The 13079-nt window shown below is 28.0% G+C and overlaps 2 protein-coding genes across 2 annotated transcripts; one reads left to right on the forward strand and one right to left on the reverse strand.

Moving 5' to 3' along the window:
* The first annotated feature begins 3063 nt into the window (after positions 1–3063).
* Positions 3064–6039, forward strand: LOC101492131 (protein RER1A-like). Its single transcript, XM_004509048.3, has 3 exons — positions 3064–3532; positions 5145–5325; positions 5471–6039. The coding sequence occupies exons 1-3, from the start codon at positions 3189–3191 to the stop codon at positions 5522–5524; spliced, it is 579 nt and encodes a 192-aa protein (XP_004509105.1). The 5' UTR covers positions 3064–3188; the 3' UTR covers positions 5525–6039.
* Positions 6040–7532: 1493 nt separating this feature from the next.
* On the reverse strand, positions 7533–10690 carry LOC101492472 (cysteine proteinase). The gene is made up of 4 exons (NM_001279237.2): positions 10147–10690; positions 8493–8728; positions 8128–8268; positions 7533–7895 (listed from the first exon to the last, which is right to left on the reverse strand). Exons 1-4 carry the CDS (start codon positions 10604–10606, stop codon positions 7632–7634), a joined length of 1101 nt encoding a protein of 366 aa, NP_001266166.2. The 5' UTR covers positions 10607–10690; the 3' UTR covers positions 7533–7631.
* Between the last annotated feature and the right edge of the window lie 2389 nt (positions 10691–13079).

The following is a 13079-nucleotide window of genomic DNA, read 5'->3' on the forward strand; positions in this document are numbered from 1 at the left end:
TTATAAAATTTTATTAATGTAATAAGTTTAAAAAAAAATATTATATATAATATACTAAAAATTAATATTACAAAATAACATAGATTGATTATGTTTGAATTATATGAAATAGTAATAAAAATATATTAACTTAATTAAATATTATTAAAAGTTAATTGAAACTTACAAATAATAGTTTAATATAGTATCTACTACTAATAAAAATAAATTTAGTAAAAGATAAATAAAAAATATATACAAATACGGTTTGGTTCATTTCTTAAAAATTAATTTGAAATCCAATCCGTGAAATTTTTACACAGAAAAATTCAAACTCATCTAATAATATTTAATTTTATACAATTTTTTATTTTTTAGATCAATTTACAATTTTTTATTTTTTAGATCAATTTACAATTTTTTTTGAGTTTGTTTAGATGTGAACACCTCTATTATTTATTTTTTAACCTACTTATTGGAAACAATTTTCTTAATTAAACCCAAAATTTATTGAACCAAAGTAAATAAATTAATATAACAAGCTGTGACAAGATTTGAGAATTTGAAGCATTGAATTTGGGGTCATATTTGGAATTCTATTAGTGAGTGATATTCACACATACGTTAATTAAAGTTATTAAAGTTTTGATTTTCTAGTTTCATCAATTCACAAAATTAATTAACTGATGTTAAAATTCAATTGTTTTGATCTCTTATTTGAATTTTTTAATTAAAAAAATAATTGTGTGACATATTTTAAATGACATAATATCTGATTTAATGATATTAAATAATTAATACATATAAAATTATAATAAAACTCTTTAAAACTTAATTTAAAATTTTAAAATTATTCATTTTTGTAATTTAATTAACAATATATAAATAATTAATGCGTTTTGATTGTTTTACATTACAAAATCATTTTCATATTTTTAAAAATATGTTAAATCATTATTATTTTAATTAAGTTATTTGTGTGAAGGATCAAATATTTTGGATTTTAATATAGGAATACCAATTATGTAAATCAATAAAAATAAAGAGATCGAAAGTACAATTAAACCTCACATATATTAAATATAATTGAAAATGAGATATCTTTGAATACAAATACTGATTTGAAAATAAAAATTATTTTTAACTCACTCTCATTTTAGTTTATCTGGCAAACAAACTAACGGTTTGAGAGTGTATATTTTCTTAATGAAAGGTGCTTAAGTAAACACAATTAGATAAGAGCGAATGTCTTTTTGGAATAATGATTTTCTTTTTTTATGTTGTAAATAAGACAATTATTATTAGATCGATGACATATTTTTAAATAGTCATTTACATAGAAGTAATTTACTTCAGTTAATTTAATTTTTTGTCATTTTCTTTCTAAATGCGGTTTATATTTCAATAATTTTTACATTCAAACCATAATTTACAAAATATTTACTGAGCATTTCAAACTAACAAAACTTCTCCACATATAAGTCCAACTATGTTCAACATGTGCAAGATTTTGTATCTTCTGGTGTAAGGTATGCCTATCAATTTTTTAAAATAGTTTTTATGCGAATTTAGACTCAAAAGTGTTAACCAGACAAAGATAAATGTTCATTTAATCCTTCAATTTTTAAATTTTTATTGGATTTTAGTATTTGATAGTGTAAAATATTATTCTGAATTTTAATTTTTTGATAATACATCTAAAGATGAGGTGCCAAAATTAAGGAGATAGATAGACATTCATCATATATTAATGGATTATAACAATTGGAGACTCCAAATATTTAAGTCTAATGGGACTTGTTTCTTTTCTTTCTTCTTAAATTTAAGATGAAATGACAATTTTATATGAGATATTTAATCAAAGTTAGCCCAATAAAATTAAATGAAATGGTTTATAAATATTCTTATATTTAGCATTTGTTTGGTTACCCATTTATTACCTAGTTTCTCGTGTGCTAATAAAAAATTGCCTTGATTTATAGAAGCTATTAATTGAAGCTTCCACTTCAGCGTGGGTTTTATGCCGTGATTTTTCAACTTTTCAAACAAGCACTTATTCAGTCTAACATGATTAAAACTGATATTATTGTGTATAATGAAGGGCAAACATGATTTCTAAATGAAATAACAAAATGAAGTTAAAAATAAATTTAGGGAGAAATAAATTAGGTTAAAAGAAATTGGAATAAGAAGTTAAGATTTTTAAATTTATAGATTGCAGTTTTTAATGGAAAAATTAGTCTTTATGCCATTTTAATCAAGAGTCAAATTATTTATACATTTTGAGATATGTCATCGTTTAAATCAACGTTTGACCTAGTATTCAAATATTAAATTTAAATAGAGGATGTATTTAAGATTTTTACTTTTTGAGATGAATATGACAATGCCAATATTTCATATACAAAATGGTCATCTAACCGAATACATTATCTATTCTAAAATAACTAAACTATTTGATCTTTTCACACATATTAAGAAAAATATATAAAAGTAAATGAGATCATACAACTTTTATTAAATAAACTTTATTAACTATTTATGCATTATCAACATCATAATTGCATGAAAGAAATATATTGCATTGAAAATAATATATATAATATTAATTAAAAGGTATAATTAAAAAAAGTGCGTTGAAAAGTAAATTATTTTGAGTCATTTTTTTCCGCAAATGAGTCAATTATTATGAATTAGAAAGAATATACAAACAATTTAATAGACATACCTAAAAATTAGTGTAAATAGTTTGATATTAAGAGCCAGTAAATAGTTTGACATTAACAACCACGATGTGTGTTGTGATGACAATTACAATTTGTGATAAAATGAGATGAAAAATTAATGTTACTAAGATATACTAAAAAATTAAAAAAATTTAATATTATTAAAATTAAATCATTAATAATTTAATAATATATTATTTATTTATCAAAACTATTAATTTAATTAATTTTAATAGATACTTTAATAACACATGTGGATAAATTTATAGTTTATAAAATTGATAATTTCCTTAAAGAAAAAGAAAAAGAAGTGTGTTATACTTAAACCGGCTTTAACCCCGAACCGACACCAATAAAATTGTAAAAAAAAAAAGAAAAACCGAGAAAATGATCCCCGACTAAACTGAACCCGCAAACAGATGAGAAAGATAGATAGAGAGATTAAGTTTGTTTATTGAAAGCGCTATTGGGTTGATCCCAACGATGAACACGGAAGATGCATCTCCGGCAGCCACCATAACACGGTGGAAGTTCGAGTTATCACGCCGGTACCAACACATTCTCGACAAATCAACGCCGCACATTGGTCAACGATGGTTAGGCTCTCTCATGGTTGCTTTGATTTACGTGCTTCGCGTTTACATGGTTCAAGGCTTCTACGTCGTTTCCTACGGTCTCGGCATTTACATCCTCAATCTCTTGATCGGATTCCTTTCGCCTCAGGTTGATCCAGAGATTCTTGATGCTGATCATGGCCCTTCCTTACCTACCTCCGGTTCGGATGAGTTTCGTCCCTTCGTTCGTCGTCTCCCTGAGTTCAAGTTCTGGTAATTTCCCCTTTTCACTTTTTTATTTCTAGGGTTTCCTCATTGATTCTGTTTTTCTAATTTAGATTTCGTATGTTTTATTTGTTGGTTTAATTCGATTGCTGTTTCGGTTATTCTATGTTTCATGGTGTTCTTGTTTGTAATTGTGGAAATAGAAGATGAAATATTAAATTAATTAAATAAAATGGTTTTGCTTTTTTAAATTCATTTGTTTGAGCATGGAAAATGTAATTGTGTTAATCAATCTGAATTTGGTACCTTACGTAAGTGATTTTGTGACTTGAATTTGGTGATGTGATCTCTCACTTACCTGCAATTGCCACAACCCAAATCCAGACCCTAATTTTAAGGGATATAATTCATTTCCAGCATCTTTGGCTTCAATGTTTGTCGATGAGATGCTGGCACTCGAGAGTAAAAGTTCCATTTTTGCAAATAATATCTGCAAATATTCATTTTGGCATTGTTGCTGAAGAACAAGTGTCTTGAGTTGGTTCAGTCAATCTATGGGATGATGTCTTGGTGCTAACTAAGTTAGCCTTGGCTTAAAAACATTGAACTTCTCCTTTTTCTGGTTAATCTTAGATTCACCATTAACTGTTTTATTGTTTTCTTGCTGATCTTTGAGCTCACCCTCAATTTTATATTTCACATTTGTTGGAACATTTTAATGACTGTAAAGTGGACGTTTTTGTTAGATTATTTTCAAACAAAATAGTTATCTTAAATAAGAAGTTTACAAATACATTGGAATTTAATACTTCTACGTTTAACTTTTTTTTGATGTTATGCTCTATCAAATTGTCATTCTTTGATAGGAAAATAACAAAGTGCTGTGATTTTGGAGGGACACAGTTAGAAAAGATAGGGCGGAAATTATAACTGATTGTACAGGTGGCACTTTGTGATTGGAGGGTAAGAAATAAGGTGAGGTAGTTATAAAAGGGACATAGGGGGAAAGTGAGGGTATGATGAGTGTGAAGTCGAATTAGTGGTGCTGGGTATTGGGATTGATTCTCATCTCAGTAGGAGGCTCTCTCTCTTCATTGAGACGTCGTTTATCTTTTATCATTCTGCAAGAAGATTCCATCAACTGTTAATTAATTTACTGTTTTACTCACCTTATATAGAGGATTCATCCTCTGAATTTGTCATTAATTCCTTTTCCGTTTATCATATTATTTGTACCTATTATTCTTGAAGTTACTGATGTGTTATTTACAGGGGTATGTGTTCTGCAAAAGTTGTAGGGTTATCTGAACGAGATTGTAGTCATGTGTGGAACTATGAATTGTCCAAAATGCCCACAGTGCAAATTAGCATTACATTATATCTATGACAATTATGAGCTCTGGAAAGAGATCTTGATGGATGCAAAAATCATTTTAGATTTCTTATGCTTGTTAATGTCTCCCCCTTTCTGCGTGCTTTGCTACCTTTAAATTAGAGTTTGACAATGTTGTATTCACCTCATTACTACTACATGAAGCTAATGTTATTTTTTAACATAAAAAATATGCTATTTGGATGTTCTTCTCTCTGAGTTTTGTGCTTCAAAGTTATAGAATAAGTTTCTTATTTATATAAGTGAAATGTTTTCCTTTGTGGACAGGTACTCAATCACGAAGGCATTTTGTATTGCATTTGTGATGACTTTCTTTAGTGCGTTTGATGTCCCAGTGTTCTGGCCAATACTCCTCTTCTACTGGGTGGTCCTATTCACACTTACTATGAGGAGACAGATATCTCACATGATCAAGTATAAATATGTACCATTCTCGTTTGGAAAGCAGGTAAATTTAGATTTTCATTCATGCAAAATTGTTGTCATAGATAGTTTGACTAATATTAAGTCCATGTAGTGGTGTTTTTCTTTTTTTATATGATTGCATCGTTGTTGCAATGATAAATATTTGGTTTTGTTTATTTTTCTTTTAGCGCTATGATCGGAAGAGAACATCGGCAGAAAGCAAAAGCCTTTCAGATGACTGATTTTTCAGGTTAAATGGAACTTCATTTGCTTCATTTAGTCACAGAACCACATCTAGCTTGATATCATTTGCAGTAAATTTTGGCAGCAGGAGCAACATGAAGATGTGATCGCTGCCGAAAGAGGTTACTTTTTGGTCTAGTGTGGACAACTGGAAATTCAATTCCCAGTTTTAAAATTGTTAGATTTTGGACTTCCTGGAATTTTTTTAAACCTAGTAAAGGATTTAGATTTTGGTGGTAAAATATTGGGATTTACATCAGTTCTCTATCTCAATTCCTCTACCTTTATTTTCTATATCTGTATAGGTGGGCAATGCATCTTATTCTTGAATTCTTATTCAAATAACGAATTTTAGGTAGTTTGAGTAGAGTGAATCCCCTTCAGCATTTGCAATGCCCTTGTACTGATGTAGTTTGAAAGTAGTTTTGTTGGTACCATTTGCTTTGGAAATTCACGTCGCAAACTTGACCTGTTTCTCTTTAAGAAATAAACGAAGGTAAATGCTTTCCTTACAGTTTTTTTTCTTTCTGCAAAAAATTTATGGTGAGCGGATTGTGCTTTCCTTACATTTCATCATTTCCTCCCTCATTTATTTCATTAAGTGATTCCTTTTAATTTACAAACTGCTGATAACCGTTCATCAAGGATATATGCGACTGTGAAATTTCATTTCCCCTATAGGCATGTTTCGATAGTTTAAAATGAGTGGACATAATGGAACACAGTGGAAAGGAGCAGAATAGAAATTCCATTTGTTATATCCGCAAATTCGTTCAACCCAACTTTATATGTGTAATTTTGAGCATTGTGCTCATCAATGAATGCTAAATTACCCTTAAAAATTTGAAACTTTTTGTCTTTTTCTCCTGATCCATTATAAACTTTTTGGTGTTTTACCAACCATCCGTCTTACATCGTCATAACCTCCTCGTTATTACGACGACCACTTTTTTGGGTGTAGTTAATGATTGACATGCCTAATGCCAATGATAAAGTGATAAAGGAAAAGAAGAGTAAGGAGGGTGTGGTTATTGATGCCATGGTTGGTGTTTGGCTAAGGAGAGTAAGATTAGTTGGGATTTAAACTTGTTTGGAAGTTTTTGGTGAATGAAGATAAGGTGCGAGAGTGGGTTTTTGTAGAGAGGAAAATTTGTTTAATACTCGAAGAGGTTTAATTTAACGAATGCAAGGAAAAATGTATAACTTAGGCCAGTGGTGGGAAAAATATCACAATATTTAAAGATAACACCATGTGATTTGAGATAGTTGAGTTTGAACATTTTATTTAATTATTATATTTCAATATTAGGAGGTGGCAACGTATATTTATTTAATTAAATTAGATATTTAGCAATTAATATATTAATTTATTAGCGATATAAAAATACAAGTTTAAATATGAATGAATGTCATTGATGCCTTATTTAAGAATAATGAAAATCTTATTTGTTTATCATCCTATATATATTGACTATAGTCCCTAATACAAACTATCTCATGTTTATCTTGAAGTCAATCAGGTAATGAATAATTTTACTAAATTTGGTCTTTCTTCTTCTTAAGTATATAGTTTAGATTTTTTCTCCCTCACCGTATTGACTGATAAGAGTTTGATTGTTTTTCTCATATATTTTTAACTTTGTTTCTTTTTGTTTGTTTGGGACTTGACCTTATATTTTAAAAAAAAGGAAAACAAATTTAGCATATATGACTGTAAAGCTAGTGCTTAGTTATCTGACAATTGTAAACGTTTCTCCACATTCAATATTCAATATGTAACCTTTTTGTTTCAATTATTAAGCTCAATATGAAACACTGGGTGTAAGCAATTAGAAAGTAGCACCATGAAATAGTGTACCAAATTTTCATATTGAAAAACAGGGGTGTAGGGTGTTGGCAAATTAAAGTCCATCTAAATCCAAAATATAACTTGCACGTTGAATTCAAATTAAACATTGAAATAAAAAACAGTGAAAGCCAAAGTACAAATTGATATTGGGGTGTAGCTTTCACTCGAAGAAATTCATAATCTATCTACAAGATTAATTCCATTAGACATACCAGTAACCATATTTAGAACTTAAGATAATAATAATGATGGGTGTTTCAAGCACTGGTAACATAAAGTTGAGGTGCAGCTGAATTAGTGTTTTGACCATACTTCACTGGATATGAGGCTTCCATTGCAATTCCACACTTCCCTGTAGAAGTGCTTTTCACATTACGCTCAATTTTGAAGTACCCATCTTCACCCCAGTTAGTGCCCCATGAATTCCTCACTAGCCAATAATCAACACCATTTTCAGAACCATATCCAACAACCACCACACCATGATCCAAGTCTGTCCCACATTTACCGGTAAATACACCCTGAAAAAATATTATAATTTTTATACATGGTTCAAAATTTAAATTATCAAACACATCAATTTTCTTTTATTTATTATATTTTGATACAGTAAATATATAATAGTCCAAATAACTTATAAAATGATTATGGGTGTCAATTGAATAAATAATAATTATTCAATTTTTCTATTTTGATTTATTTATAAAAGTGCAATTAATAAATGGGAATGCGTGAGTATGAGTATGGAATTACCGATTGATACAATTGTAAAGCCCTGCCAGAGGCCTCAATAGCAACACTCACAGGTTGATGAGCCACAGCTTTCTTTAATGCATTTTCATTGTATGATGGAACATCCTCATATCCATCAATGCTCACTACTTTGGCATTTTTCTGCAACATTACAAGTACCCATATATCATTAGAAAAACAATTTTTTTTATTGAACGTGACACAATCAATCAACAACTCAAAATATATTAAAAGTAACATTAAAGAATGTGCCAATTTTTTTTTATAAATATTATCTATTAGACCCATAAATGACTTATTTTCATGAACAGTTAATCAACATTATTATAATAATGAAGTTGAATATATTTAATTTATAATGTTACCTTTGTTGGATCACATTTGCGTTCAAATCCGTTGTATGGATAGTCTTGGTCTGTGTCTATGCCACCATTTCGAATGATGAATTCGAAGGCATAATCCATAAGACCACCATTGCACCCTTCATTAAAGGCTCTGTCACAATCCACAAGCTCTTGTTCCGATAAAGACACAAACTTCCCTGTAACTATTTTGTTTATAGCTTCCACTGTGGCTATGGTTGAGAATGCCCAACAACTTCCTGCATCATTACAAAAGATAAATGTAAATTAATAAAAACAAAATATACTATGCACGGTAAACCAGAGCCATGTAACTCACTATTTTATGCTAACAATGGACAAAACACTCCATTAATCTCATTAATAAATAAATAAAATAAAATAAATAGCATTCATGAATCTAATAGTCCAACGTACCATTCTTTACCAGCAAAATTTGTATAATAGAAATAAATTAAACGCCGTAAAAATACGAAGAATTACTAATAATTCAAATTTTCTAAAACAAAATACTTCCTTTGTCTCTATCATTGCAGTAAAAATAATTTTCTTATATAATATAAATAAAATATTAATGTTGTTTTTCCTATATTTTGCGAAGCTGTTTTTAATAGTTTATAAAAAAAATTATTTGTTATAATTGATTTATTTATAAAAAAAAAAAAGGATTTTCAATACGACATATATATATATATAAAACTACTCATTTTTTAAAAATCTCTAAAAAATAATCTCTTATTTATGAAATATCAAAATCATTTTTTTAAAATATGTAACAAACAAACCCTTAATCTATGTTTGTCAAAGTGATTTACTCACTTTGTTATAATATTTGATCCTTTAAACATTTTATTTTTGTCTAAACCTTTAGTTTTTTTAGAAAACTACTAAGATGTAATTAATAATATTTTTCTTTTTGTATCCTTACAAACTTTAAAACATATATTAAATAAATTTTATTTTTATTTAATAAATACAAGATATGAAAGACTAAACCAACATCGTTTAAGGACAATACTAGTGTAACATGCTAAAAAGATCAAAGTTTAAAGAAAATCGAAGTATAACATACGAAGTAATAATTAATGCTCAAATGTGTTTTTAGTCTTCCAAAAATAATTCATTTACGCCTTTTATTTTTTAAGATATCTTTTGAGCTTATTTATCTTATGAATTTAGAGATCAAGTTATGATCCCGTGTTCATGGCTTCACATTTCTTTTATTCAAATCAACAATGCATTATATGAAATCGTAATATGATAACATATCTATGTATATTAAATATTAGTTTAATTTCTTAGCTTAATTATGCATTTTTAATTTTAATTCATATTTATTATTTATTTCAATTTTAAAATATTATATATTCTAGCTAAATTTTAAATTGTTTCGAAAAATACGTTCAATTAGCAATTTAGCTATTTATATTGTTAATAAACTATTTTGTATATGACTAATAGTCTAATATATATAATCAAACAACCTTTATTGGGCAAAGATAAAGTTTGTCGTAGTTATCAAACAAAAAAAGTTTATTTTTTTATAAGAAAGAAAAAAGTTTGTTATACGTAGAACTTAAATGAAGTTCTTAACCGTTAAGTAACCTTAGGAAATAAAAGAAATAGCAAAATTAAAAGAAAATAGAAAACAAATTACCACAACTTCCTTGATCTTTGATATGAGTAACGGCGCCTTTTAACCTCCAATCTACTTTCACCGGTAACTTATCACCGGAATTATATGTATACCGGTGGCCGGTGATCTTAGTTTTCATAACCCTACGTTTAGCATCACTCTTCGTGCCTAAATACATGTCACGATATTCCTCATTATTTATGTCCGCAAACTTGTTCAACCCAACTTTATAACTGTAATTTTGAGCATTGTGCTCATCAATGAATCTTAAATTATCCTTAAAAATTTGAAATCTTGTGTCCTTCTCTCCTAACCCATTATACATCTTTTGGTGTTTTACCAACCATTTCTCGTACATGGTCATTATCTCGTCGTTACTACGACCACTTTTTTGGGTATAGTTAATGATTGACATGTCTAATGCCAATGATAAAGAGATTAAGGAAAAGAAGAGTAAGGAGGGTGTGGTTATTGATGCCATAGTTGGTGTTTGGTTAAGGAAAGAAAGATTAGTTAGGATTGAACTAGTTTTGGAAGTTTTTGTTGTGACGAATATAAGTGTGAGAGTAGGTTTTTTATAGAGGAAAAAATTGTTAAATATTGGAAGAGGTTTGATGAATGCGAGGAAAAATAAATAACTTAGGCAAGTGGTGATCAATACAATTGTGGTGCGAAAATTATAACGTATATTTTAAAAAACTGCCATACCATGTGATATATGAGAGACTTTTTTTTTTCTGTCTCTTTGGTTTATGAGAGACTTGATGTTGAATAATTGAAATCTAGAATTAGAGAAATTAACCCATTCCTTACATTATTTGGTGGATTAATTATTTTATAGACACTTGCTAAAAAGAAATTATTTTACATAATAAATTTATATTATTTTGATAATACAATCATATTGTTATTATTATTATTATTATTATTATTATTATTATTATTATTATTATTTCATAGTATATATATGGTATATATTGTTCAAGACCGAACTTAGAGTCTTTTAAAGTCTAATATAAGAGCGTGTAATTTGGAATCAATCCAAGCCAATTGAATACTTTGAAATAGCCGTTCGAAACTAGAGCTAGCAACCATCTATGGGAGAATATGGAATTTTTGTATGTGGTACCTCATTTGGATCTCTAATTGTGACTACTAGATGAACAAAGAGGAAATATGACGGTGATAGACACTATAACTTATCTATACTCCTATCTTGAGTCACTTGATGACAATTATACTGTGATTAAGGCCACCAATTCCGTTATTAGAAGGACATGTCTCCTAAATCAAAGGATAATCTAAAGATCGTGAATTTTCTCTCTAATAATCATAATGGAAACCTTTTAAAAACTTTTAAAAAATTCGGTACATAAAGAGGATATAAAACAACACATGATTTCTTACTCTAAAATCTTTTATTCTCTAATAAATTTTTACTTGATTGTTGGAGTGTGTGTAGGTATATCTCCGACATGAAGTTGATAACAACGGATTTATTCGTTGGTTCACCGTCGTTCTCGAAGTCAAGTTACTTCTTTCTCGTTGGACCAAATATATATTATATCGATATATTGAAAATATAACGGATAATAATAGTTATTTATTGTTTTTAATTTGTTTTAGAATAAAATTCCAATTTCAAAAATTATTTAGTTTTTAAAAAATAACCGTGAATGAAAAATCCTTTCTTGAAAAATGGGATGTGTGATAGCAATGAAGATAAAATGGGATGTGTGATACCAAACTTTCGATTGAGTACACGAATCGGTCTTTAAGATAATTGGATAAAATAAAGAATGGGAAGATTCAGGGTGAGCTTAATTGCTGAGATACTTGGAAAAAAAAACTTGTGATTCCTTCGTAATGGGCACAATTCATTTCATTTCGACAAGTTGTTAAGGTCGGTGATGGAGTCTGATTTCAACATTGCTTTAATCTGACAACCCCAACGCCCTTGGGTGGCATGGATCACATAAAAAGACATATATAACTGCCCAACTTGCAATCACTTGCCCAAATCATTCATGGATATGGTTCCACTCACTTTGGAAACAAAAAAATATTACACCCTTATCTTCAAAATAAATAATAATAATAATAATCATAATAATAAAATAGTTTATATGGAATTAGTTTGTTAAACTTAATATTTTTAAGATTTAAATATTTTTTGGTTCATGTGAATATGCATTATTTTAATTTTAATTCATGTAATTTTTGCTGTTGGTATATATGTTTGAAATTTAAAAAAAAAAAATCAAAAGAGTCTATTGAATTTTTTAATATAAATATGGAAGTTAACAAATTTTGGTGATATAACATGTGTTGGCTCTATTTAAATTGCTGATTGTGTATTTTTTATTATTAAAAAAATTGATTAATTTATTTATCTATTTTATTTTAAAAATACCCAATCATAAACTCATAAAATCAATAAAAATTCATAGAATTCAACTTAAATTAATCTTTTTTTTTTAATTTATAATCCAACTTAAATGAATTTTAATCCTAAATTAAATCCAAAAAATCCACAATCTCCACTTCTTCCTTCATCCTAGGCATGAAATAGGTAGGGTTTGGGTAGAGTACTATAGTACTCATCCTCATACCTACGGTTTAAAAAAATACTCATACACGTGTCCGTATCCTCTTAGGTATCAACTTATGCTCTGGATACCTAAGTGTTCGTACCCATACCCAGTACCCACGCTTTAACTAAAAAAATTGATAAATAAATGACATTGTTGTAATTAAATTAAAATTATTCAAATATATTAAATTCAATCATAAAATATTATAAACCAAAATATTTTATAACTAAAACATTTCAAATGAACACTCGTTACAATACTTATTTAAATATCTATAATTATATTTTATAAATTTGTATGTCATATGACAATATTATTTGGGATAATTGATACAAAGTTGCAAGTATAATTATAAAATCA

The sequence above is a fragment of the Cicer arietinum genome, chromosome 7 (assembly GCF_000331145.2).
Source record: "Cicer arietinum cultivar CDC Frontier isolate Library 1 chromosome 7, Cicar.CDCFrontier_v2.0, whole genome shotgun sequence".
Classification (NCBI taxonomy): domain Eukaryota; kingdom Viridiplantae; phylum Streptophyta; class Magnoliopsida; order Fabales; family Fabaceae; genus Cicer; species Cicer arietinum.

Bases quoted from the DNA above. Each gene is read 5' to 3' on its own strand.
- LOC101492131 (XM_004509048.3), top strand. From the start codon at position 3,189: ATGAACACGGAAGATGCATCTCCGGCAGCCACCATAACACGGTGGAAG. The intron at 3,533-5,144 runs GTAATTTCCCCT...CTTTGTGGACAG, and splicing joins CTCCCTGAGTTCAAGTTCTG to GTACTCAATCACGAAGGCAT. The intron at 5,326-5,470 runs GTAAATTTAGAT...TTTTTCTTTTAG, and splicing joins CATTCTCGTTTGGAAAGCAG to CGCTATGATCGGAAGAGAAC.
- LOC101492472 (NM_001279237.2), bottom strand. From the start codon at position 10,606: ATGGCATCAATAACCACACCCTCCTTACTCTTCTTTTCCTTAATCTCT. The intron at 8,269-8,492 runs GTAACATTATAA...GTAATGTTGCAG, and splicing joins GCAAATGTGATCCAACAAAG to AAAAATGCCAAAGTAGTGAG. The intron at 7,896-8,127 runs GTAATTCCATAC...ATATTTTTTCAG, and splicing joins CTTTACAATTGTATCAATCG to GGTGTATTTACCGGTAAATG.